The sequence below is a fragment of the Pipra filicauda genome, unplaced genomic scaffold, assembly GCF_003945595.2.
Source record: "Pipra filicauda isolate LSUMZ 115617 unplaced genomic scaffold, ASM394559v2 scaffold302_size1215360_pilon, whole genome shotgun sequence".
NCBI classification, from domain to species: Eukaryota; Metazoa; Chordata; class Aves; order Passeriformes; family Pipridae; genus Pipra; species Pipra filicauda.
The window spans coordinates 820036-847745 of record NW_024104424.1 but is presented as its reverse complement, the minus strand read 5'-3'; the positions used below and the strand labels follow the sequence as shown (position 1 = coordinate 847745).

The window sequence follows — 27710 nt, the reverse complement described above, 5'->3', positions numbered from 1 at the left end:
ATATATGAGACAAAGTCTTGCAATTCTGCATTTAGACATAACTATTAATACAGTTAGAAATAAACAAAAAGACACTTAATAGAGAAATATCCTGAATTCTCAGGTGCTTTTCCCCCCTTTTTGGCAATATAATTCTTTCCTCTTCTCCTAAATATGTGTTTGCAGTTTAAAGAACAACAGCAGCAATACTTGACACTGACTTTGACTTTACCAAAAGCTTATATGGAAACAAGAGCAAATACAGGAACAGGTTGAGTTTTTTTTGGTGCACATTCCGTGTCAGTTTTGCAATCAATCAGAGGCCTGGTAGAAATTCAGAATTTCTAAAAGTCACATGCTGGAATTAGAAACAATTTTCAGGTTTTTTTTCAAATGCTTTTTGTTGGCAGAGGCTGTGCATTAACTGGGCTATTGCTGTTTTATAGTGGGGTTCATGAAGACTAAATGCCTTCAATCCCACTGACATGACAGATGTGAACACACATAGAAACTAAAGGAAAGCTGCCACAGCATTTGAGTTGCCTGAATTCTGTATCACTACCCTTATACCTCAAGACCACATTATCTTCTGACGGCTTAATTCATTTTGGGATACAGAAATGCTTTAAATATATTGGTAATCACACACTATGTTTTAATATTTTTTTTAATTGCCATGTAAGATTGATATACATAAAATTATAATATACATTGTAACTCTTGAGAGCCATCACATATATATTTATATCAGAAATATAAGTGAAAAAGTATGAAAGAGAAAAGAAAGAAAAAAGTATGAAAAATAAAATTTCATGAGTCCATTTAAGATTTGTACACAAAGTATTTCCAGTTGCATGACTCAAGTTACATTTTTTCCCCACACAAATGAATCAACAGCTAATAAGCCCTTTCAGACCATAGCCTCACCAACTTGCCAGCAGGTGGGTGGAGTGATTCTGACTCTCCAGCTTGAGTTAAAAAAACTTTCCATCTGCTTTGTATCTGTAAGAAATGCTCACAAATGTGAAGTAATGCACAGTGGACTAAAAAAAAATAAGCTCGAGAAGAAAAATAATGAAACTGATCAAAACTGGAAGAATTATGAACTCACTTCCACCCTAAAGATGTCCAAGGACTCTGTTAGAAAAATGAACATCATGTTCAGAAAACAGGAAAGAACAGCAAGACGTAAATCAAATAAAAATATCATAAGACTGTGCTTTAGAAAACCGCAGGATTTTTACTCATTTCTGTTCCTACTGTCCCTTACAGAGCTGGTGAACTCCAGGCAGCCTGAGGGACACAAAACACCCATGTGCCCATGGTCTTGTTAGATAGAGCTCAAGGTGGCCACCTGATTAAAAAGTGAATTTTGACAGGCAAGAAAGAAATCAGCCATACTCTGTACTTTACAAGGAATAAAAATAAGGAATTTTCATGTGAATTTGAGATGAAACACAACACTAGGAAAGGTATTATGAAACGTTTGCTATGCTGAGGTTAAAAAAACCCTTTTGTCAAAGTAAGGTTCAAAAGCACATAGAACAGTCTGCAAAGCGATGATCAATAAGGATAAAAAACATCCCCTCGGGTATCAAGAAATTATTAGATGCTATGGAGAGGCCTGAAGGGATAGAAAACTGAAAAGACTGAAAAGGAAGTAGAGAATTGAAGGCTCTGACTCCTCTCCTCTATTCCTATGAGGTATTAGTGTAAGACATGCCTGGGCCGTGCCCTGGAATCAGATGTACAGTCAAGCACATCCTTCAGCTGAGGTCAGTTAACAGCAACTTACCCAGAGGACAGGGATATCGTATGCACCTCCAGCAATATGTTTTTTAATAGGATACAACAGTGCTGTATTTTAAACAAACATGAGCTCTAAAATCTGTAAGAAGACACAGGTTTTGCATCTGCAACAGACGTTGTCAGGTTAAACATTTTCCTTGACCAAATACATTCTGAACACCTACAAGCATATGGTGGGCATAAAGCTCTAGCATTCCTCCAGTAGCACCACAGACATGGGTAAAAGAGAGCTGGGACCCCTATAATTTAGATTAATTGCTTATTATGGGTAGGAGGAGAGGTGCTACGGGAGTGCTACAGCCTCAAATAACAACTGAGAGCAGCCATTTGAGCTGGTGCAATCCCCTGAGCCCTGGGGGCTGAGTCACTGAGTGCTTTACCCCTGCAGTGATGCCTGTCCCTCTCTGGTTGCTGACAGCAGAAGAGTATTGGCAAGAATCCCACTATGTCTCCTTCTCAAGGAGCTGCCCTGACTTGCCACCCTTTGGTATCAGTTACATATTTCTGTACCCAAGGCTACAGCAAGACCCAAACCCATTTTAAGTCTGGCTTCTCATTTTTCTTCTTCATTTTTCTCTGTCAGCCTGTCAAAAAGTAGTGCTGAACCTCCAGTGCTCAGTCCCTGGCCAGCAGCACCACTGGCTCCTGCTGCAGAAGGGGGGCATGTTCCCTGCCAGCTGCGCCTTTCTGCAGGACATGGATGGGGTGTAGAGCTGGATGCAGCTTCTTGGCCATGTCTGAAGTTTGAGATTAGTCTATTGCGACAATGGTTGTGATCCAAATGTGCATAGGACTGCCCAGCACTCCTCATTTGTCATTTGTGATTGTATTTAAGGATAGCCTAGGTTGACCTGCAGACACTGACAGGGCAAGAGTGAGATGTAGAGGTCATGGACCACACGTTCCCTGAACTGCAGTAAAGTCCTTCCTAGAGGGGCAGCACTTGGAATCAACCATGTGCCCATGATCTGCACCCCACAGTCCCCTGTCTGTCACCAGGGAGTGAGAAGCTGCAGGAAGGGAGATTGCACTGCTTGGGAATGTGTAGGGATGTAACAGTGGAAAGGCAGTCGGAAGGAAGGAATAAAAATCCCCTTTGACGCTCCCCTCCTCAGAAATGTGCTCCATATGAAGGTGAAAGCAACAGTCTGCCACAAGGAGCACTTCACTGAGAGCTCAGCTAAAGCAGCTGTGAGAAGTTCCCTGCCATGTCAGCAGTCTCCTTCCTTCCCCATGCTGGGCCATGAGCAGAGACCATGGCATTGTGCTATGGATGTGGAGCCTCTGCGAGCTGTGCCAATAAAGAACATAATGAAATAGGAGCAAAGAGAGTGAGACGGAGGCAGGAGAGAACAATATCACACTGTGGAGCTCCTGCACAGACCCCAGCAGGTGCAAACAGCACTCAGACTGATTTTGGTCTCCACTAGAGGATATCAGCTTTTCCTGGCTATGAACAAGGTAAATGGAAACTATGGTTCAACATTGTTTTCAGCTCTGTTGTGGTTCAAATCTGTAACTGGAAGGACAGTAAACAGGGAACATTTTGCTTCTGTTTGGAACACTAAATATGCAGTATTGGTTTTTGCAATCAAATCTCCAAACCAAAACAAGATAGTTACGATTCCCAACCCCCCTATTCAGCAGAATGATGCAGTATATCCCTATAAAATAAATATTTGTACCAATCATTTGCCAAGATGCTTGGAAGGAATGTACTTGACTGAGAAGATGGTGTTTAAACAGTTTGGTTGCTATCCCCAAAATGTGTTGTGTTGTTTTTGTTGTTTTCATTTTCTGTTACCTGCCAGGTAACAGAAATAATTGCTTCTATAAGTATGTTGGTTTACTATGTGTTAAAGGCTCACCAAACAAATTATTGAAACACAATTAGTGTGCAAGCCATATTCTCTCAGTATATATTTTTTCTCATCTCTGGAGTGGCAGAAGGAGGTAATTATAATCGTCAATCTCCAGCTCAGGCTGCAATACAAAGCCAGGGGGCAGGGAAAAGGAGGCAATTTTACATCTTTTACATCACTTCAGTGAGAGTATGACATTTTGCACATTTTATAAAGCAACTCACTTTAACCCTACTTAACTAAAGCTCCTCTTTCACTACATCCTCATTATGCCCTTAGGTGTAAACACACTCTTCAACTGCTTGCTCTCAATGAGATAATCATCATCTCATTGGAGTGAAGTTCCAGAGTGTGTTGAAAAACCAGGATTAAAAATGAATGTTTTTAATGCAATTAGGAATACTGCACAGGTTGAAAGTTAATTCCTTGTTAACACACTGATCTAGCAGGGAAAGTAAGTTCATTTTTATGTCTGTGAGTCCTACTGAAAACAAAAAGATTATTAATGTGATTAAAGTTAAGGTGACTTGTCAGAGAAAAGCATAAAAGTGTATTTGGACCCAACTAAGAAAGTTACCTAGGAACATGGCCAGCTGTAACCTATGAAATACTAAAAGCATTTAAAACACCACGAAAGGTCAGAAGGAAAAGGAAGATCCCATGATGGCCAAATCTGCCATCTCTATTTTTCCCAAAAAACTCTGCCCAATCTTACTATGGGTTCCATATCTCTAGCATAAAAGCTTTTCACAAATTGGATAAACAATAGCAAATAATTAATAAAAATAACAGCAATAATAAAAATGATAACATCAAATCCTTCTCTCAAAGGAACAGCCAGGAAGCACTGTAGCCTTCAGGATTACAAACAGCTACAGTTTAAAGTTGAAGAGGCAGCAAACAAAGTGGACAAAGTCTAATCATGGAAAATGAAGAAATCAAAGACGTTTATGTACGTGCAATGTAAGACGTAATATGTCACCTTGCTGCCGCGTTGGTGATTATTTTCAGACTGCTGGGATTACGGATCAGCTTGTCCAGGATGCTGACAATCTGCTCAAACTTGGGTCTGTTGTTCCTGTCTTTCTGCCAGCAGTCCAGCATAAGCTGATACAAGGCAGCTGGGCAGTCCATGGGAGGTGGCAGGCGGTACCCTTCATCCACAGCCTTAATCACCTGCACAAGGAGAAAAGTTTTTGAGAACTTAAAGGCACTTACACCGACTTGTTTTTATCAGTTCTGTGAGCACTAACGTGGACATTCTGTGTTTAAACAAATGTGTTTATTCACTAATTGTCTCGTCTCGCAATGCCTCTCGTTTATCTGCAAAGTAAACCAGGCAGCAGATTAGACATAGAGGAAGGGGAGTTAAGATACAGTGTGTGACTTTGAGGAAGGTGAGTGTGTAGAAAGGATCTCCAAAACTCACACTCAGTTGAACTAAATCCATAAACAAAAGCTGCAGTTAGTGGGTGCTTGCTTAAGTATGCCAAACTTCAAAAGGTCTTGAATTTCTCTCCACCGATGACCCTTAGCAGCACACACTTCCCACATTCTCCAGTGGACAGTGCATCCAAAACACCAACAGAATGAACAACCCACCCTGCAGAAAATCAACCTACCCTCTCAGGGGACATCCTGAACTGACAGACAGAAGATCTTGGGGATGACCTCACAGGGCCAGAAAATATCGTTAAAACTTACCTGAAGGAAAACCATGCATGTGCTACTAGGCAGTGCCAGCCCAATTCTTGTATCATTTTCCCAAACTGATAAAATTTGTCTAGACTGTCTATAATTTTTAAAAATTGACACATACACACACAAAAGACTAGTTTAGAATTTACACTGTTCAGAAGCTTTTTTCACTAGAATCTAACACCTCTTGATCAGGCGTATGCCAATGGATTCAAACTAGAAAATGACAAAGCCATATTCTGTTAATCTTTCATTTTTATCTGGATCAGTTAACTGAAAAGCAGGACAAACTATTCTGAGTCAGAACAGGGATAGGAAAACAGTTTATGGTTTAAGCAGCCATGAAGGAGAGGCACATAAATAGGTTAATCCTTCTGTTTCTGATTTTAATGTGATATTCTTAAAGGCATTCCAGTGGTATGTCAGCCCATGTAACAGGATACATTAATCTCCACAAACAATAGAGAAAATGTTCAGGACCAATTAATAGAAACACATTGTTTTGTGCAGAGACCTGGATTCCAGAGGTGCATTCATTTGAAAGAAAGTTTTCTTCTCTTTTTCCTTGTTTAATATAAAGTACTACAGAAAATGTCTGACTACAACTGTTATGGACTTTTTTTTTTTTTTTTAAATTTAGGGCTAGTAACAATATATATCAGCTCCCTGGAGAATCTATTTGTATTAATGACTGCACTTCAGAAAATTTGGTTCATAAGTAACTCCCGTGGAATAAATTTAAAATTAATAAAGCAACAGAAAAAGAATCAAAAATAGATATATTAAAAATCTTATTTGGGGAAATGTTATGCTTCTTTAAAAAATACTGGGAGAGATCCATTAATCATTTGGATTGCAGGGTTGGACAGTTTTACTAATGTAACAAAGAAGCCTGTATTGGAAGTCGTCTAATCAGATCACTCTACTCTTTTTTATCCATTGATTATTTCCAGAAGCATTTTGGTTTCATTAAACTCTTAGTAGAAATGCTTTGCTTCTCTTTTTCACAAGTGCCAAGAGCAATTTATTCTGTGTATTTGACATTTACAGAAAACTTCTCCAGTATATTATATGAGTGGAACCAAAGCTGATCAACAGAAATTTAGGAGGGCTTTCTAACAATAAACTAAGGAATGTAAAAGGTAATGACCTCATTGCAGTGGAATTCTTTGAATCATCCTACAGAAAATCACCAATGTGATAAAATTCTCTACCAGAGCTCCAAAATACCCTGCTATAAAGATGGTGGCTCTTTGTTAAGTTCTAATGAACTTCTAGTTGACCAGGGAGTGGAGATTTTCATCTCCAAATCTTATTCAATCAAAACCTCAGAGCCACCTGGTTTCATTATGCTTCGGTTCCCTTCACAGCTTGATTCTTTATTTGAGAACATCACTCAGATAACAATAGACTTACATCTTGGTTGGACATCTCCCAGTATGGTCTCTCTCCATAAGACATCACCTCCCAGAGAACAATCCCATAGCTCCAGGCATCACTGGCTGATGTGAACTTCCGATAGGCAATGGCTTCTGGGGATGTCCATCGGATGGGAATCTTGCCCCCCTGGAAGCAGAACAAAATAAAATAATCTACAGCACTGCAATGAATATGATTTTGCATGATTGATTATTTTATCTCTGAGATTCTCAATTATCATTATACTGGTGTAAAAAAAACCAGTGTAAGCTGGGAAGTGTTACTGCCATTTGTTATGAAAGCATCTGGGACAATCTAGAGCATAAAATACACTACACTGCAAAATCTACTGAAGTTATAGATATATAGTGTAGTATACATACCGTATGCACTTACATATATATATATGTGTAGCATAATATGCACAGGTAAGAGTAAATGGTTAGCTAAGTATGGTTGGTTTTAAGTTCTAAAATGTTTGTAAACTGGCACTACAGTCATACAACATTAAAGATTGAAAAACCGGTATGTGGTCCTTGTTTATAACCCAGGTCCTCTTGCACAGCACAAGAGGGCTGGATTTGGCTGCCTGTAAGGCATCCAAGGGAATTCCCTGTGGGTGTGGAACCTGCTTAGTTTCACTGTGTTTTCACCCCGTGTTTTCTGCGACATTCAAGGAAAATGAGGGGCCATGGTGCTGCTCTGTTTCACTAATGCCAAGCCTACAATTGCACAAGGCAGCCACTGTGACCACAGGCACAAATTTCCTGTTCCAAAGGTGCCTGAGACAGTCATGGGAAGACAGGTTTGAATGGGGTCATCTGTGCAGAGACAAGAGGGCAAAAATGTCACCTGAGGAAGTGGTTTTGAACACTTTTTACAGTCATAAGAGAAGCAAGCCATCATTAAATGATGTAAGAAGAGAATTGAAGGTACCAGTACAATTAACACTGCACTTGGGGGAACATCTCTCCCTGGTTATGGCCACCACTTGGTGCCATAGGTTAAATTAGTAAAATGTACACAAGCAACCTCAGGCTGAGTTTCTGGAACATGAAAATTAGAGGAAAGAGACAATTTCCAATGGTGCCAGCTTTTGCAGAGGTTTTCACTACTGATTTGTGAGTCAGACATGAGAAAATTGAGTTCTAAAAGATAGCGGTGCAAAACTTGTGACTGAAAATTCTGGAGTGAATATATCTGAATACAGAAAACTGGAAGAGTTTAAAGTTGTTTCCAGTTCTAGGGGTACACAAAAAGTACAGAATATATTCTGAAGATTTCACACTAGACTAGCTATTTGCAGTACCTCTCCAAGCCCCATTATACCACAGTCATACACCTATCCTCACAATAACCTGTGTGGGAAGGTAGTGCTCAAATTTTCACTGAGTAACCAGCAAGAAAAAAAGATTTAAATATATTAATGCTTTGCCTACACTCCCATAAAGTGTACCTGCACTGAGGATAGCCATACACTCACCAGCTTTATATGGACTAGCTTGGTTAAGAATAGCAATGCAGACATTGTTAGTGTTAATTAGAAACCTAAACGCAGTCTAAATACACTGAAGCCTAAGCATCTTCATTTTCATGGCTAATATTGCCCAAATTAAATTAAGTATAAGCAACACAGGCAGGCCTGACTCAGGCCACAATTTAGACCCCCAAAATGTCACTATATATGTCTTAGAGGCTTGGCAAAGTTCAGGGAGGGAATTATCTTGGCATACAGTTTTTGTGGATCCCATTCTATTTATCAGGCTCCCTACCAAAAGGAAAACCTTTATTTCACACTCAACCCTTAAAATTTGGTAAACACTGAATTGAGACATGAACTTGTGGACCAACAAATAGAACAGAGAAGATAAATGGCAGTATTTGAAACCACCATTTTATCACTGAAGCCAGATGAAGAGCTATTAGATGATGTTCTTTAGTCACAAAAAGTACATTGTATTTTCTATTCATTATAAATTTATTCACCATTTTCAGTGCTGCTCCAAAACATTACCAAGAACATAAAAATGACTGTATTAATAAGAAATATTATACTTGCTTTACAAATGTCCAGGGTCCCTCAGTGAGTCCAAGGGACAATCAAGAAACAAGGGAAGCTCTCCTGTATCCTAGTGTTTTCACAACAAATCCTCTTACAGTTTTAGATGTTGGGCTGATAAAGACACCAGTAGCTCTTTTTCAACCTTTTTCCTACACATACTAATAGTGAACTCTGATTTCCAATAATTAATGTCAGTTCTAGGGGGATGCCATATCCTAAATTTACACAAAAACCCCACCACATCTGCCAGGCCAAGGTGCCTTGAGTTTGGAGTTTTCAGAATATTGCTCCTCAAAAAACTGAATTTCCATGGGTGGCTTCAGGCTCACTTTTTAAATTTCATGTTAAGATACAAAAATGAAGCCCTTCTTGCATAACCCTAGAGAAATAATTGCCAGATACCACACACAAAAATGTGCTCAGAGCTAGAATATGAGAGCTTTAGACAAGGGCAGGAAATATCATATTTGATAAAAGGTCTTTACCTTTGTAATCTTATGTAAAAAGTCATTTATGCAATTGAAGAAACACATTTACAAAAAAATGACATTAATTAGTCTCCTAACATTTTGGGTCTGCTTTATTGCAGAAAGATTACCAATTCCATGAAACCAAGTTCTTCTGGTTTAGCTTTGGTGAAAAAGGAAAGTACATCAACCCCAGACTCCACTACAAGGAGTCAGTGGCTTTCAAATTTTCTGTGCTAGGTCTCAGTTGTAATCCCATACAAACAGATACATGTAGCATTTCCATAAACAAGACAAAAATAAGAAGAGTATTAAAATGTAGTTAAAAAAAATCAACTGCCACTGAGTAGAGTATAAAACTTTTATTTTGCTATTCTTCTCAAATTTATCATAAAAATGTCAATCTTATATTTGGTTATTTTTCAATAATTTAAAAACAACAATAAAAAAGTCTGATAAATACTTTTTAGACAAATAAGCATTTTAACAAAAAAACAATTGCCCCCAAAGGATTATGCAACATTCATGTTTTAGCAGGTGTCCAAATATCAATATATGCAGAAGATCTGAAGAGTTTTATCAAACTAAATGCATGATTTTCTACTGCCGTTTCCTTTGAAAATTGTAGTGCTTGCTGCATTTCATATACTCTACTTTAAAATCAAAACCCATGATCATTCAGCATTGGACAATGCCTTTGCATTTCTCTCCCCTATTTTTGAGAAATACTCAACTCCTTTGAACAAATATAACATTTCCATTTTTCTGCTATATATTCAGTATATTATTTGTAATATCCTTTACCAATATCAAAGATATCTTACATAATCTACCTTCCCATAAATAAAACCAAACACTTTCTCCTAGACCAGAGAGTTGGAGCTGGAAAAACTAGGCTCCCAAATCTGTTTCTTTCCTTGTCTCTTATTTTTTTATTCCCCTTTTTCCCAGTCTCCTAATATTTAAATTACTATCATGACACCTGCTAATACTTGTAATTTATCTAGTGATTATTTTCTGAAGATAAGTACAGGTTGTGTATATTTTTGTCATAGTCTCCCTTTAAGGCTGTGCTTATCATGAAGCCAACTAAGCTGCCTGAATTTGAGTAGAAAGAAGGCTTTAGTATTAGAAATTGTAGGAGTTTGTTACTGTAGCTCGGAAACCCAGGCAGTCTAGGTCAGAGAACCTCTCTCAGGCTTTGAAATCAGTGAGCCAGCAATAACCCGAAGTTTTATCTTCTGTAGATGGAGCTGTGATTCCTGCATTATCTGCCTATTCAACATAATTCATCTAAAGCCAATGAAGTCCTCGATTTATTTCTAGCACGTCTGGCACTCCAGCACAAGGCAGCTGTTTCCAGGACTTCATAACCCATTCCAATATTCTGATTTATAATCTGCTACAGGGTGACTGCCACAGGCACCTAAGCCACAGGCCTGGGGAGAGAAGAATCAAGAAAAATAGATTCTAACAATAACCAGAAGAACTTTGCAGAAAAACCTGAAGGTAAAAGCCTGGCATTAATTCATAATGCCAGGAAATAGGATAGTTCAGGAGATATCTTGCTGGTACAGAACAAGAGTTCCAGGTGAGTGAGACGAGTCTGACTTACCCTCTCACATGTCTGAAAATTATCTGATGCTACTTGTCAGTTCCTTCCTAATGATTATTTTATCTTGAAATTATCTCCTCCTTGAGTAGTCGATGATAACAGAGCACTGTTTCTCTCCCTTGTGCTTATCAGGCAAGAGACTTTACTTTCCTGTCACACCCTTCAAAACATTCAGACTGTATTATAGTGGGTTTGCATATATAGGGAAAGCACAGCAGATTTCTGTCAAGCATTGGCTGCAATAATTTCTGCATAACAGAAAGAACTTGTGTGTACCCTGTGGTACCCTCCTCACTCTGGCACTGTTAGCTGGGGGTACAGGCTACTGGAATAATTGCCATTCAAGCACAGTATTTTTAGAAGTGATTTACATTTAATGAGAAGTTATCCATGCAAGTGTAATAACTGGACAGTGTTTTGCATTGAAATGCCATGAACACCAGTGATGTAGCTACCTATGCAAAGTTCCTCTACTGATTACCCAAATATTATGTCTTTGGGAGACATAATTACAGTCTCTCTACAAGTGTGATAGCTTAAATTTACTTCCACTTCATGCTGTGCCATTAGTCCACCCGCTTGTCATACAGACATCTAAAAATAATAAGGATAAAACAGATCAATTTGACAATGACAATTTTAATACAATCTTGGCCTTTCAATTAAAAGTGAATAGATATGGAGGACGGAGATAATTACAGTACATCCCCTCAGGCACAAAGACTCAGTAAAAAAAAAAAATCCTGACAGTCAGTCAGCCTGATTCTCTTTTCTGGCTTTGCTTCTGTAAGCAGACAGACCCCAGGCTGCCAAAGGTCTTTTGTGGTATTGTCAGTGACAATAATTCAGGAGGTAAAAAATGACCCTGTCAGGTAGGAAAGTTTCTTACAACTTCTGATTTCCTGAATTTCACATATGCACTTGTGATCTTTGCGTTGTCCCTTAGACTTCTCGTACAATAGCATGAATATCACAGATTATACATTGATATACAAAGGGATACATAAAGTATTGATATATAAAAGGATACATGTTCATTTCCTTTATGCAAAGCTTCAGACATTGCTTCTGAGAACAGAACAACATAAAATTTCACCCAGTCAGTGGTGTGTATTGAAAGCCTGAGGGGCTTGACTGGGCTTTTTGGGGGTAGATCAATCCTCACATGCAATTATGAATTAAAGCAATGGGATCACTCTCAGGCTTTGACATTTACAGGTGGAAAATTGGGGTAGAAAAGGAGCCTGAATATATGAACCCTCCATCTTTGCAGTTAACTCTGTAAATTTGCCTACTACCACTGATAGTAAATGGACAACTCGGAGTAGAAAAAGGTGGAGGGGAGGAAAAAAATCTGTACCCATCAATATAATACAAACTCTTTAATGTTTGAAATTACATCTATAATTTAGATTTTTTTTTTTTGTCTTTTCAAAGATCTTCTGAAGTAGTTGTCATCCTTTATTTTTAAAGGCATGAAATAGTTTGGGATGATGTCATTGTTTTAAAAAGTGTCAATATTTTTGTCTTGGCTTTGTCATATAATTAGGGCTTGCAAAATGCACTAAGAGCAGCCTAGGAAATGGTCCCATGTTTCGTGATATGACTAAGCAGCAGGAACATGAACTACTCAGCTTTCTGCTGGTAGAGTGAAGCTCTGTTTCACACTTGTGGTCCCCAGTTGCTTAAGCTGGGGATCAAACATACCCCATGAAAATGCTTGACACATACATAAGATTCACTTCAAAGGAAATTAGGTCAAAAAATGAATAGCAAATAGCCTTGTTTTTCTCACAGAGCCAGGAATAGGTATAGTAGAGGTATATTCACAGCAACTACCTTTGAAGAAAATTAGATTTATACTAGGTTGTATTTGAAGGTTTTAATTACCTGAGCGTCTTCCTGCAGCAGTTTGCACATACACCATAAATGCCAGATGGAGTTTACTAAACACAGATGATTACACTTCACAAAATAGTTGTTTCCATCTGAGTTCACTATCTAATTGCAAAGAGGCAGGTAGGCTTAGGAAATAGGTGACATGAGATAAATATGCTGTGCTTGGTACTGGGCCAGATTAGTGTCCTGTTTGGGCACCGCATTTAAGGAAAATGTAGTGAAACTGAAAATAATCTGAAAGAGATCAGCAAGCACAGTAAGTTTGGGAAAAAATGTTTAGAAAATAAAAGAATGGAGAGATGTGGGTGAAGAGAACAGCATCCTCCATGCATCTAAGTAGGTGTTTTAAGGGTGAGATCAATCTACTGCCCATGGCAGCGGTAGCAGGACACAGAGTAGTTGCCTTAGTACATCCTGAGGGAGGATGTTAAATCTGTGACTAGATAAATACTAAAAATACTATACTTAAAATTGTTTACTTTGGGGGACAGTAACACCCACTACTTCCACAAGAGTTTTTAAGAATAGAGCGGGCAAGTATCTGACACAACAATACACCTTTGCCTAGACTACAGGTCATTTTCTCTTGAGGAATTCTTGCATTCCATGAATATTTACTTATTAATGTTGAACCTATACTGGGCATGAAAACTGCTTTCTCCTACTAATGCCTCTTTATATTAACCATGACAGATCTCTGCAGACAGTTTTCCAAAGTGCTATATGTTGCATATTACTAACAACATGACAAAGCTTATCAGACGTCAAAGAAAACACTGAAAGGTCAAGTAAAGAATAGAGTCTTTATGCCTGGTAAGTTATGAAGGTATGATGGATAAATATTTATCTATAAATTTATGTACATATAATGTGTAAGAAAACAGCTAGGATTTCTTTACTCATTTGTCACAGGTTATTTTATTTCAGTCATGAAGAAGACAGCAATGAAACTACTACAGTAATTGATTGCTCCTGTCAGTGTTCAGGAATGAAGGAAGCCCTAGAAAATCCACATTAAGATTGTGCTGGTACTCTCTAATCTGGTTTGTACAGTAAAGATGACATGATTACCAGGAGCAATGCAAATTATTCTTGACTAAGATACTGGATATTAATGTCCTTTTTTCTAAAGTTAACAAAACCCACTTGCAATAGCATTAAAGGGGACAATCAGATATCCCAGTGTAATATCCATGCACACAAAGCTAAAGCCTTCCACAATAAACCAGCAGTGTTATCCAGATGAAAACCAGAGGTGCAGCAAAAATGTATTCAGAATACACTGTGGCTTACCTGAACTTTTCCTAAGCTAACACTATAACTTCCAGGGAGTTTTTCAGACAGGATAAAATTCAGAAAAGAAAAAAGCAGCAGACTACATGGTGGACAGTCCCCTATCTGATAAAAGCTTCTCTAAAGATAAAACAGAGCTAAGTCGTCTTCTTGATATCACTACCTCTCCAAAAGACAGGTAACATTTTGTATATATGATATAAGAAGGAGACAGTACAGGAGGCTTATTACATTGTTAAGCAAGATTTATTTTTTTGTTTTACTCAAGTTTTTACTCAGTTAGAGGTACAATAGCAGGTAGAACTGATAAACCCTTGAAGAACAGTGATATCAGTATGATCCAATCACATATATGTCTCATCATGATAGAAGACACGCACACAAAAAAACTAGATGGGTAGGTTGTTTTTTTACTGTGTGAGAATTAAATCAGCAGTGCAGCTAAATGTGCTTAAAGCACACATGAAGTTTTAGATTATTGGGTGCCAAACCTGCTTAGGCCTTAATTATGGTGTTCACTCCTTTACACATCCAGAAGAAGCAGCTGAGCCAAGAATTTTGCATACTTTAAAAAAGTAGTCTACCAACAGAAATTATATTTTTTGCCTTCTATCTTCTCTGAGACATGAAATAAAAAATAGCTGTGATGAACTTCTGGTTTACTGAATGTCTCTCGCCTCTCCAACACAGCCTCAGGGACTCCATCACATTTCAGCCTTTGTCACCACCAACAAGAATTTTAAAAGGATAAAGAAACACAGAAACTCACCCTTGTGGTGTAAGCAGCTTCTGGGTCATCTTCCAGCACACGAGAGAGACCAAAATCTGAGACTTTGCACACTAGGTTACTATTGATGAGGATATTACGAGCAGCTAAATCTCGATGGACATAACCCATGTCGGACAAATATTTCATGCCAGATGCGATGCCTCGAAGCATGCCCACTAGCTGGATGACTGTGAACTGGGCATCATGTTTCTGGAAAACATTTGAAATGTCATTTCAGAGACTGCTCATGTTCCTCTGCACACAGAACTTTTGATAAAGACCCTGGAAGCTCCCCAGTGAAGAGCTCATGATCAGGTGTTGTGATTTAAATGCCACATGTGCAAGCATGTTGAGCTGAGGGGGATAATCTCCCAGGCAGCTGAGGGAAGGGGACAGATTTGAAATTCAGATAAAAAATCATTTTTCCCCTTCTTGCTGTCATCAGAATTTTAACTTCCTAGATGGGACCTAGATGTGTGAAAGCAGCACATAAATCTAAGTTGTGTTTGCTCCTGAGACTGGAGCATCAGGACATTAGAGAAACAGATGTCCAACTTCCCTGAGAGGCCATAGGAATTTTCAGTGAAAATCCCAGCCTTACCCGATGGACTAATGAATGTTTTCTACTACACAAGAATTTTTTTTTTTTTTTAACAAAAGCAAATGCTGATCTGAGTTAGTGGCTTTCAAATTCCATTAACTTTAAACTAATTCCTTAAATTCTTCCTCAACTTCAGGAACACAAAAATTAAACACACTGTGACTTCTCCTAGAAACCATATATTTCTAATCATCGACTTCTAGGTGCATGGTTTAAATCTCCCAGCTTTTATTAATCTGTTTGTTAGCATCCAGCTTTGATATTGATACATAGTTACATAGACAATAGGACAACAGTGTGTCACAGCGCAGCTCTCAGATGAATTCCCCAGCACTGTAAAAGTATCATCATGGGCACCTCTCCAACCCTTCCTTCTTCTGCTTCCAGAATTTTACTAAATGCATAGGAGCTGGCTCTGCCATGTGAAGTGATCTCACATGAATCAGTCTGCAAGACTGATTGCATTAATCTCGTTTTTGATTAGTATACTTAGGGGCAATATTAGCACTGTAAACATTGGACAAATATATGCAGCAGATGCTTAAAGAGTCTCTCAGAATTCCCCTTCATGAAGAAATTAATTATTTTAAAAGACTCTTAGCAGCTCCCTGTCATGATACCTTTTTTTTAGAGCCAACACAAGAGAATTTATACAGACCCTGAAAAAGATTTAGCTAGAAGTCAAAGGTTTCTAAACATGAACAGAATCAGATGTTCAGAGAGCCTTTCCATGGCAATGGGGAAAACAAACTAACTAGTTTCAAAAGGCATTTATTAAAAGGGTTATACGCCCTGATTTGCCTGTGATATTAATGAGTCACAAGATTCTTATCTATGCTTCCACACAACAGAAGTAAAAAGAAAATCACACTCGAATGAATGAACAAGCTGAACAACTGTTCTGTACAGTCAGAAATTATTCTGCTTTCCTCAGAGCTTTCTTCAAGGATTTTAAGCCTAAACAAAATATATATAGTTCAGCACAGATATATTTCGTTCAGCCACACTGACACATTATTTATATGTATTTTACATGCTCCAGTGGACAACATAACATATATAGTACATACTGAAACTAAGGTTGACAATGTATCGCCTTTTGGGGTTAAATGTCTAGTTCAATGTTATGAATTTGGGGGATAATGTCATTCAACCGTGGCAGAACCAAAGCAGTCTCCCAGTCACAGCTGAGTTTGCCCTAACAAATTAAAATTAAACTAGTGTTTCCCCTCAGATGGGATTTCATTTCTTCTACACTTCTTGTTTTGCCACAAGTAAATCTTGGTGACACAGGGAGCGCTCAAATTTTTTTAGGTTCCCTACCAACTTTGACAGAAAACAAAGATAAATCAACAGGATTATTAGTTTGTCTAAGGTTAGAGAAAGAAAACAGGCCAATAAACTTTGCTAGCTAAACATATCTAACATCCTCAGGTAAGGGGTTATTCGCTAAACTTTTCATATTTAGGGAAACAGCTTTTGACTCAGTACTATCGGTTTACTGATAAATTTTCCACAAATCCGTTCATTTTGGAAATCACTTGCAAAGACATAGAGGCTGCCAACAGATAAGCATAAGTGCATTAGAGATGTAATTCAGCCTTCAGAAAAACAATTTTCCTTTTTGTGTGTCAGAATGCTATTCTGTTTTGTTCATTTTTAATAGATTTGACATACCAGTGAAACCAAAATTGTCTTTATTTTTTAATAATGCTTACTGCAAGCAGTCAAAATCGACCTGAAGATTCCTACCTGGCTTTCTGAGCACATCACAATACACACCAACCCAAATGAAAATAATGAAGTATCAAGCAACAAGAGCTGATGATGAATCAGAGCAGAGTGGCAGTAATTTCAGAACAAGTTCAGAAGAAGAGCCAGTTCAGCACCGTTTAGTTTTCTATTGCACTTACCCGTAGGAAGCTGTCCAAGGAACCATTTTCCATATATTCAGTAACAATCATGACTGGTTTACCTGCAAATAGATTACAGGGGTAAGGCATTTAAAATGAATACATAATGACCAGTAAAAACAAGCATTTCAGAAATGCTCTCAGACCTTCCAAACCCCAAGGATAACTTTACATTTAGAAAGAAATTAAAAGATGTATGGGTAAACTAAACAACATAATTGTGATTCCCCTGACATCAACAGAAATACAGTGATTTCAGCATAAACTGATAGGAATTTTAGCAACTCAGGTCCCAAGAAACAAAGTGAAGCATCCTACATTTTCCGTATACAGTGTCCTATCCATCACTGTTGAATATAATTCATCACATAACTTGAATTTACACAATGAATTGCTGTTCCTTGCCATGCATTTGCCCCCAGGTTCCTTTGGAAAGGGAACTGGGCACTTGCTGTGGAGGGAGTCACATATTCTCTTAAGGTGCCCTGGTCTGCACAATGCAGGTGGCAAAGACCATGGAACACTGCTCTGCTGCATGGGCACAATAAATGTATTCCTCAGGTAAGAGAGAGAATAAATAGAGCCCATGGAGGCAACAGCAAAACCCCCTCTCCCTCAGGAGGGTATTTACAATACGTTTAAACTATTTACCTTCCATATTTTGAGGAGGAAGCTTCAGCTTTGAAGAGAAGCTTCAGTACCATGAGCTGAGGAAAATGTTGGGGTGGGGATAAAGATGAAAAGGAAAGTGCAGAACAAAACACAGGGCACTGGGAAGAAAAGCAGAGCTGTAACATTATTATTTTCCAGTACTGGGGCCATCCCTCCTTCCAGGCTTGTGCTGTGGTGGGATCACTGACAGCACAAACCCGCATGGGAGTTGAACATGCTGCATCCACGGGGCAGCAGCAAGCTCTAAGGAAACAGCCCTGTGTTCTTGAAATTACTTCAATATCGTTAAAAACTATATTCAGATTAGTTTTTGAAACCATTCTTCCTATCCTGGAGTATATTGTAACATAACCAAGGTCTTATATGAAACTCTGATAAGTTGGGGAAAAATGAATGCAAAAATTAATGTGATTATGGTGAAGTTTACAGACAAAGGTCACTGCCCTGTTAATATTTTACCATCATACAGATTTTATTATTTCATAATATTTTCTAAAGCTTTGTTTATTTTCTCTTTGTGGTAAAGAGGGAGAGGTGGGTAAGGGCATGAAGTCATTTAAGGAGATGAATTATTATTTCACATATAATACAGGAAGAGGCATCTGACCATAAAAGTATGATTAAGGCCTGTACATTGTATAGCAGTCATGGTGAAATTTTAACTCCTAAAACTGAACAGCATGATGCTTGAAAGAGGTATCCAGTTTAACTAAAAACAGGAAAGTCATTAACAAAGCAAAGTAAATGGTAACAACTCATTTTTCTGCTGGTTTTTCAAAAATACAGGTTCTACAGATGGAAATACTTGAAAGAGAAACAGTAGTTTCAAAGAATAAGCTTAATAAAATGGCAAGACAACTCTTTGTCCCTTTTACATGGATTAATAGGTTCAAATATCTACTTTCTGTGGTGCAAATGCGTTATATCATTTACATATGACATATGACACATATGTCATATCTGTGGGAATCACACTAATGAGTAATTGACAGTCATCAATTAACTAGTATGAAATACTCTGCCCAAAACATTATTCTTGAATTATAAAGGAGATGGTACAGATAAAAAATCTAACAATGGAAAAGCTAAAAAAAATAATAATAATTAAAAAAAATCTGTTTGTGCTTTCTCTTCTTAGCAAGAAATGCATATTTCAAGCAAAAGTCCCTAACCTGCAGTCTGTGTGTAATGTTACCCCAAAGGGATTTCTGGTAACACCCAGAACATGTTGCTGGACCTTTCCAATGAGGCTCTCCAAAGCTTTCTATGATAAATCCATGTACCTCAAAACCAGGAAACATTTGCCTGGTTTCTGTACAAACTCAGTCAATTTTATGAGACTTATCAGAAGATTTAAATTAGAGTAAGAAGATATAGCTTTCAAATTATTACAGGAGCATCTTCCTGCCTTGCTCACTCCAAGCACAGGGTTTCACTCTCACTAAGTTGGAAACGTGCCCATAATAAGAAGTACATGCTCTGAAACAACATGCTACAGCTTTAAAAGAACATTCTGCATTCATTTATCAAAGGAGAGCCTTTTATACATGATAACAAGTTGTGTCAACAGTGTTGCCAAAGTTTATTATACTAACAGGCTACAAATTGCTGTAAATTATTAGTAAACTAAGCAGAACATGCATGCTAGTTATTAAGAATAAGGCCTACAGTGTGCCCAGGAGACCAGGGCAGCAGCAGGAAGATGTAGAACTGAAATCCATGAGAAGCAGAGGAACAACTCTGCACTGGAGCAAAGGAGCCACCCCAGTTTGAGGACTCCTCAAACTAAATGGTCCTGTTAGGGGGATTGTGACAATTGCAGTCATCAGGAGTTGCTTCAGAAGATCTGTTTACTGTGAAAAGTGATTTAGTGTCTAAAGTAAAAGAATTACTAAGGGGCACCTGTTAAGCAAAATTTGGTTAATGAAGAAAAGGTCATATCTCCTGTTTATCATGCATTACCTGTGCTGAGAGTGAACCATCATATACTCCACAGGCTCTCTACTGACTGCACATATACTAATGCCTTTTAGGTGCAATTTAATAGGTATTATTAAAAAGTATGAACACTTGTTAACTTATTCATAGAGTATATTGGTTTGTTTAAAAAACAAACCAAAACAAATTCAAATCCCACAAGCTTCTTGTCCTTCTATCACCCCACAGAATGTTAAAGAAATTAAATTATTAACATTACTTGCAGCAAAATGGAGACAAATAGCTCCAGAGCAGATTTCTCAACTCCTGTACTGAAGCTGTCTGGAGAGGGTGGTATATCCCTGAGGCTTTTCATTTGGGAATATTCAGAGCTCGCTGTCCCACACATAGATGTGATAGGCAGCTGGCACACCTGACTCCCCCCAGCAGACAGGACTCTGCTGTGAATACAGCTGAGTAGCAAACTCACTCATAGTCACTCATACAGAATACAGATAGAATTAGTAATGCACGTTCAAGAACAATGCACAAATTCCTGCATGCACAGCAATTAAATTATTTTCTCAAGTGCTCCAGGAATACAAAATGTAACAAAATAGATTTTAGCTCAGCTGTGTACAGAGTGATGTTGGTGTTTCAAGTGATTTCGTGATTGCAAATCTTATTCTGACTGTGCAAAGCGTGTGCCATTACAAAGCAGGAGGTAACCTTCATTTATACAGGCAGACCTGGCAGCCCTTTCCTAATAGGGCTGTGAGACCTAAGATAATGAATAACTTCTTTGTTATTTAAATCAGCAAAATAGACTTTCACGAATCACACCTAGAGAAGTCATTATTATTATAATTATGTATCTTCATAACATATAGGGTTTTACATACCTGTCACTAATTACTTTTAGACATAAACTGGTGGGGTTTTTATTTTATATATTTTGTTGCAGTAGGCTATTAAATTCTTTCATACCTATGTTTTTGAAACCTTGAACCAAACAAATTAAAAAAAAACAACCAACCAAACCCTTAACAAAAACCCAAAGGCATATTTAGGAAATGCCTTTAAGTAAACATATCTATACAATCACAGAAATAAAATCAATATTACTACTGACAGCTTAAAGCCCCATGCCTTTTTTTTTTTTGAGATTTTTACTAAGATGTCTATATTCTGGAGCATTAGGATCTTTAAAAGCCTAATACTTCAACGCAGAAAGAACCGTGTCTTGCGGAATATACCATCTAAGGAGTCTTTCTGCTGTGCCTTTTGCAATCGGACGTGTCTATCTCATATTGGCCTCATAAGCCACCAGCGTGCCTGTAACAAATGTGGATAGAGCCTTCCTTAATCTTCGTTCGCAAAGCCCAGCCATGATGACTGGTACATATTGAATATACATGGAGTACTTCTCCTCTGCATGAAAACCATGTAGGAAAAAGGTTTGGAATCATTTAATAATTTCCTAGTACCAGTTGTTGCACCCAGGTAGGCTGTTCATTAATTTCTGCTAATGACAAACCTAATGATTTAGCTGAGAGCAGAACATAGCTCTTCAATGTATTTAGGAAACCTTAACACATCAGACTCCACAACTCCTACCAGGTTATCAGCCAGAGCCTCTTGGCCGTTTTGTAGCAATTTGTAGGTTTGGAGTTTATTAAACCTGTCAATTTATTATTGAGTTTCTGTGTTCTTCAGAAATGATCCCTTTTCCTCCACTTGGCTATATTTTTTTTCAAGCAGACTACTTTTACTCCCCAATTCTCCCCAGCTCACCAAGCCAGGGTAAGTTCTAAATTTTTTTCTAAGTTCTCAGCAGCCTGAGAGCAGCAATACAGTGCAGGTCGTGCAGCTGCTCTGTGGCCAATTGCCTCAAACCCCACTCCTCATTGGATCCATCAGTGTGGGTTTCACATGGGTGTTTTCACATGGGTAATTTGTTTTTCCTACTTCTGAGGAAATAAAATATACATTGCAAAAGACAAGCTGTGTGTTTCTGCTGTTATCTCTTTTGGAGGATGTTTGGTACACATTGACATGGTCATAACATCAGCATTTCTGGAGGGGTTTGCAGAGCAAAAAAAAAAAAAAAGATTTAGGGTGTTTTTCTGGGTTTTTTTGAATGATCAGCAAATGACAGAATGATTTAGGTTTGGAGGTACCTCATGACACTTCCCATGCAAAACAGATGTCCCTATCATATCTTACTTTTAGTGACGACTCCTTCTAGTCGGATGATATTGGGGTGGTCAAACTGTCCCATGATACTTGCTTCCCCCAGGAAGTCCCTCCTCTGTTTTTCTGTGTAGCCAACTTTCAGAGTTTTGATAGCAACTGAAATTTCCTTTTTAGAAGGCAGCTTTAGGCGTCCACTGCACACTTCTCCAAATTCCCCTGAAAAAAGAGTGGAAAAGCGACAAAAGCTGAAAGGTAGTTATTTCACAGGGATTTAAGAATGAAGACTTAGCCTTCAGCAAAAGCCCCTAAAAAGTGGTGTTCACTGGAAGGCCACAGATCGTCACTCCAAAGGGGCCTTTTGTCCAAACTGCTTCACATTATCATCCTTGGGTTCCCCAGCTGTCAAACTGGACAATGTCACTTATTTACTCTGCATGTCCAGGTGACTGCAGAGCAGAGGAATGAATAAATGAGATCAGAAAATTCCCCTTCTGCTTCTGTTGATGCACTTTGAGACAGCAGTAGGAGTGTTAACTGATTAAGAAGTATCAGAATGGCAGAATAGTTCTGCATCCTTGTGAACACTAAACTGCGTTTCTACCAGTGACAGTACAGTTCCAAGTTACTTAACTTCTGAAAGCCAAAATGACTAGTATACTAGTATACTTTATCAAGAGCAAATGCTGCTGCGGTTCAAATACCAACCCCAGCCCAGTACTGTTAGAGCTCCACAAAAAAAGGAAGACCAAAGAACATCTTGAAAACAGAAGGAAGGGGGGAAAAAAGGCTTGAAATAAATCTTGTAGGGTCCAGCTTCATATTCCATTTTCTTGATTTTTTTAATGGTACAAAAAGCTATAGCAAGCTAACCTTTTAAAACTGTTCTTCAGTTACTGTCAATGGAGAAAATAGCTATGATTTCAGCATGCAGTCCAGCAATCAATCCTTCATTTAAAACCAGAATTGTATATCTGATATTGGTTTAACTTTTGTGAAGGAAAAGTTAAACCCATTTAGCCATGGCTGGACAGTTTAGAACTTGAGTGATTAATCAGATGCCACAAGTACTTCAAGACCAGAGGATGCTTCAAGAAAAAAAGGTTGGACCCTTTCTAAGGACTGATTTTAAGAGATGAGGATGATGGCTTTTCATATAAAGCCTTCCTGAGGTGTTTATTTTTAATTATGCTACACACATAAACATAAACCTGCCCTGCAGACTGATGTGTCTATTTACATGTGGAAGGCAAATAGGTATTGCTTAGGAGCGCTGTTCATGATATAAAGATTTCTCTGCAGGAGATCCTAATTTCTTTTTAAATGGGCTACTTAGTACATCAGTGAATGGCATTTGCTGTAAATTTAGGGGACCAGGGAACCAGTAAAGGAAGACTCTGAAATCAGCTTCCTTTGCTGTGTTTTAAATCCTGATTGTACTGCTGTGCACAGAACTCCCTCAGAGCTGGAGAGGCATCAGAGCTGAATGTTTCATAAACCTCCTGAACATCGGTGATGCTCTAATCCTCACTGAAGCACTGCAAACTTTCCCAATAAGTTCATGGACAGGGAGGCCCTAAATTATTGAAATACTTTGATCAATGTTATGCTACAAGTATAGTTCAGCTTGGAAAGAAAAGCAAATTCTTACTTCCTTGTTCAGCAAAGTACATCTTTAAATCTACCCCAAATTAAGAAAGTACTTTCTGTAGTATTATTTTACAATACAATTGTATTTAAACTCCTTCAAGTGATTTGCTGAACTGAATCCATAAAAACAAGTGAGTTATTTAAAAAAAATTACTGTAAAGAAAAATCTGAAAAAGTGGCTCCTGACCTCGATTTTCTTATGTTTAGGCTCCTACTAAAATCCCTTGTGTTTTTCTTGTGGTTCTTTTGGACAAGAGTATTTCCTTATTGCATTTGTGTATATCTTCAAAGCTATGTAAGCTGCCCTCTATTCTCAGAGACTTCTGCTAAAGCTGTGAAAACCACTTGGAAAAGTACTTCTGAATATCAAGATTACTTGCCTGACTTGAAGGTCTCATTACTTACGTCACACTCCAACACAGTTAAATGAATCCCTTCTTTTCAAATCACTGTCTTTTTATGATTTCATTCACACTTGTGTTACAAAGGACAAGGGCAGGAAAAGACCAAGTCATTCACTCAAATAAGGCATTGACTCAAGCAAGAGGCAGGAAATGCCTTTCTGTTTTTTGGGGAGGAAAGAAGTGTTCCTGAAGAAGCTGCCTCAGAGCCACTCAGTCTGAATGTAAAAGCTAGTACGAGTTGAGTGTGACAGTAGTGTAAAGGAACAAACTCATTTTGGATGCTTCCAGCACTCTACAGCCTGATTTTCATCTGTTCTTCCCTGCTTGGCTCTTCCTGTTGGCATCTCTACCAACTGGTAATAGGAAATGCTAACTAGAATGCCATATGTACTTCAGGCTACAGAAATCTGAGTTATGGTGTCCAAAAATAGCATTATTATATCTTGAGTCCATGTAGCTTCATTGTGGAGGACCTACAGGAACCCTCTGTCACTCAGTTGGTTACAGCATGCTGCTAATAATGCCAGGCTCAATCCCCACATGGGTCATTCAATTAAGAGTTGGACTTGATGATCCTTGTGGGTCCTTTCCAACTCAGAATCTTCTGTTATTTTCACTGGATGGAGCAAAGAGACTTACTTTTAAAACACCATACTCCTTTAGGACATATTCCTTTTATGAAGTTTCTCAGAAAACTCTTACTCCGTTTACAATGGTCATACTTGGCAAATTTTGGTTCACTTCTTATTCTAATGTGTATCTTGATTAAAAATAGATCAGAACAATTGAATGGTAAAACATGACATATCACTTATTCTTAGCAACTTGTTTTCTAGATTCATATACCGCACATAGCCCAAATTTAGAAAGATTACATTTGTGAACAAAGGTTCCTGAAAGTCTTGCAAGGAAATACACTGTTCCTGGACTTAACTTTACAATAACCTCCTTCTCTATCCTTATACTAATTCTCTATTATGTGCAGTAAGCAGAGCTTTGCTGCCTTGAGTGAAGATGGTGGAGAACAGTGCACTCTTGTGGGGCAAAATTAAAACCAGCAAGGAACAAAAATTCAACCTTTCCAGAAAATAACTTAACTTCAAACTACAGTTGAGTAGCTTTGGTAAGAGAGGATGAACAGTTTCTGTTTTTGCTGAGTGTTTTGGGAGATGCACTGAGCACAGTAGTATGGTTCTACATCTTTTCCAACTGAAAATCTTTTGCTGTGCACTGTGAGTCTGCCTCTCTCACATTTCATGATTTTAATCCAAATCATATATTTAGAGAGAAGCAAAAAATTCAATAACAAAATAATTGGCATTTTTCAATGGATTAAAAATCAACAGTACTTCTCACAAATGCTTTAATATAGCAGGAAAGCTAGCACTTCATGATCTTCTGACTCAATGAGACAATCTGCCACTTCAAGGAGTGGCACACAACCTATCAGGACTATATGTTGCGTTGCAACACAGTCTCAGTGTAATGAGACTTTCTGTAATCTGGCTCCTCTGTTACAAAATCTGCTCATTTCACCAGTTTGTTTTCTGTAAACCCAACAATCCATGGCATCTGTATGGCTCAGACAAATCAGTTATCAGACAGACAACCCCTTCTTCCTAAATCAATAATTCAAATGCAAAGCAGTGACCAAAATCAATCCAATGACCAAAAGTGACTGCAGTGTGATGCATTCATCGTGACTGGTATGAAATGAGTTTGTGGTTTCACTCAAGGTATAATAGTCAACAGTCCTTTTAAGGGAAAAAAAAAGGAAAACATCTTCACAAAGCACATTTTCTGTGCTTTGCTGACAGATTTTAAAGAGAAGCACAGAAGTGAAGCTGAACAATCTTTTTCACTCTCAACTGTGCTGCATCCAAGGGTGGTCTTGGTGTCCTTTGAAAAGCTGCCTTGCTATCTGCTTTCTTTGAGGAAAAAAAAGAAAAATAGAACTGTGTGCACTTAACTTTTCACATGCACTGAAACCAGCTGTAAATAGGACCTACTAATTTGAAGACTTTACAAAATTTTCTTTTCAGTCACAAGTATAAACCCAAAGATCTAAAACAGTATATACAGCAAAAAAAGTATCTTTAGTTCAATATATCTGGTAGTCACTACCTGCTCCAACTACTTTATCAATGGATATATTAGAAGCATCCAGTTCCTTGGCAAATTCATGCACAGCTTGATTGGGATCCTCATATGTATGCGGATCTACGTAAGTTCTCAGGCCTGGGAGTTTTACTGTGGAAAAACAAATTCAGAGAGAAAATGTTACTTAGACTTAATTAATCCTTCTAAAGAAAGCTCATGAGACAACGCAAACCAAATCAATAGGAGAAAAAGGTATTCTTCAAATCAAACTGATTTTTATGGGTCTTCAGGAATCTTAATACGAAGTAAAACTGGAGACACTAAAGTACATCTGCACTTGTTGTATTTAACTGCTTTTCAAATGTTAAAATACTACTCACCCCTCCGTGCTGCTACATTTAGATGCTGCCTTATATTGTCCTTTTTAAAGTAATGACAGGAGGGCAAATAACAAAACGTGTTGCTACAGCCAACCTGAGAAGTTCTTATGACTATACTAAGAAGAGCCCATATTAACTCAAACTTTTTCTTTCCAAGTCCTCCAACAAGAAAAAAAACTAAAAACATGAAACATGAAAAAAAACCCCCGACTCAGTCTCTCTGCCAGTACATATAAGGATGTCAGAGAGTTGTTCTTAATAAAAACTGGTTCTAGTCCTCTGTCGCAAGGTATCTGTCGTATCGTTAGGTTTTGGTCCGTAGAGAAAGTAGACACACGCACACGAAGAGAGAGATGAGACAAGGGTGTCTGCTGGCTAAGCGCAGCAGGCAGCTTTATTGAGGTAGCTGGCCCCGACTTTCCCACACGCTTACTGTAAATATATTTTTACAAAAACACTCAGGAATTCACACCTGCACCCTGAAACACAGTCAACAGGCCTGTCCTTGTACTGCTTATCATCTTCTAGCCAACTCCCTAATACTCCAGGTTGCTGTGTCCATGGGAACGTTTAATTAGCCTCACTGTTCTCATGGGAAAGGCTTTATACCGTTTAATATTTCAAGCTCCTCAAGCTCCTCAAGCTCCAGGGGCTCGGCGGACCTGCCGCTTTCCCCCCCAGTCCTCAGTTGCCCAAACATCCATGTTCTTATTTTGTCCTCCTCTACAGTTTCCTGGCCAGGGATTGTTTGTTTGCCCAGGGCAAGTGCTACTTCAAACGACTGAATGATTTTAAGGGCAGTTTCAAACTCTCCACATCTCTTCCTCCAGCAGGACTAGAGAGGAAGAGACCATTCCCAAACTTTGCCTCCAGCAAAGATGCTGAAGGCAAAGCACAACCTCATTCCCTCCTCCTGGCTCATAGCACTGCTTGTGTTTGTACCCAGTGCCTTGTGTGCCTGCCTCTGTATTCATTTTATAACAAAAATATATTTTATGAACAAAAAGT

General features: G+C 38.3%; 1 protein-coding gene across 3 annotated transcripts in view; it reads right to left on the bottom strand.

Moving 5' to 3' along the window:
- Positions 1-27710, bottom strand: part of EPHA3 (EPH receptor A3) — a 209935-nt gene that overhangs the window by 11877 nt on the left and 170348 nt on the right. For 2 of the 3 annotated variants that reach the window (XM_027722724.2, XM_027722731.2), the window contains exons 10-15: positions 26347-26472; positions 22202-22387; positions 17387-17448; positions 14873-15082; positions 6765-6914; positions 4633-4826 (exon numbers count right to left, since the gene is read on the bottom strand). In XM_027722724.2, the coding sequence (XP_027578525.1) occupies positions 4633-4826; positions 6765-6914; positions 14873-15082; positions 17387-17448; positions 22202-22387; positions 26347-26472 (928 nt within the window). Of the gene's footprint in view, positions 1-4628; positions 4827-6764; positions 6915-14872; positions 15083-17386; positions 17449-22201; positions 22388-26346; positions 26473-27710 lie in introns of those variants that run through there. The other variant, XM_039383301.1, reaches the window with a different exon arrangement.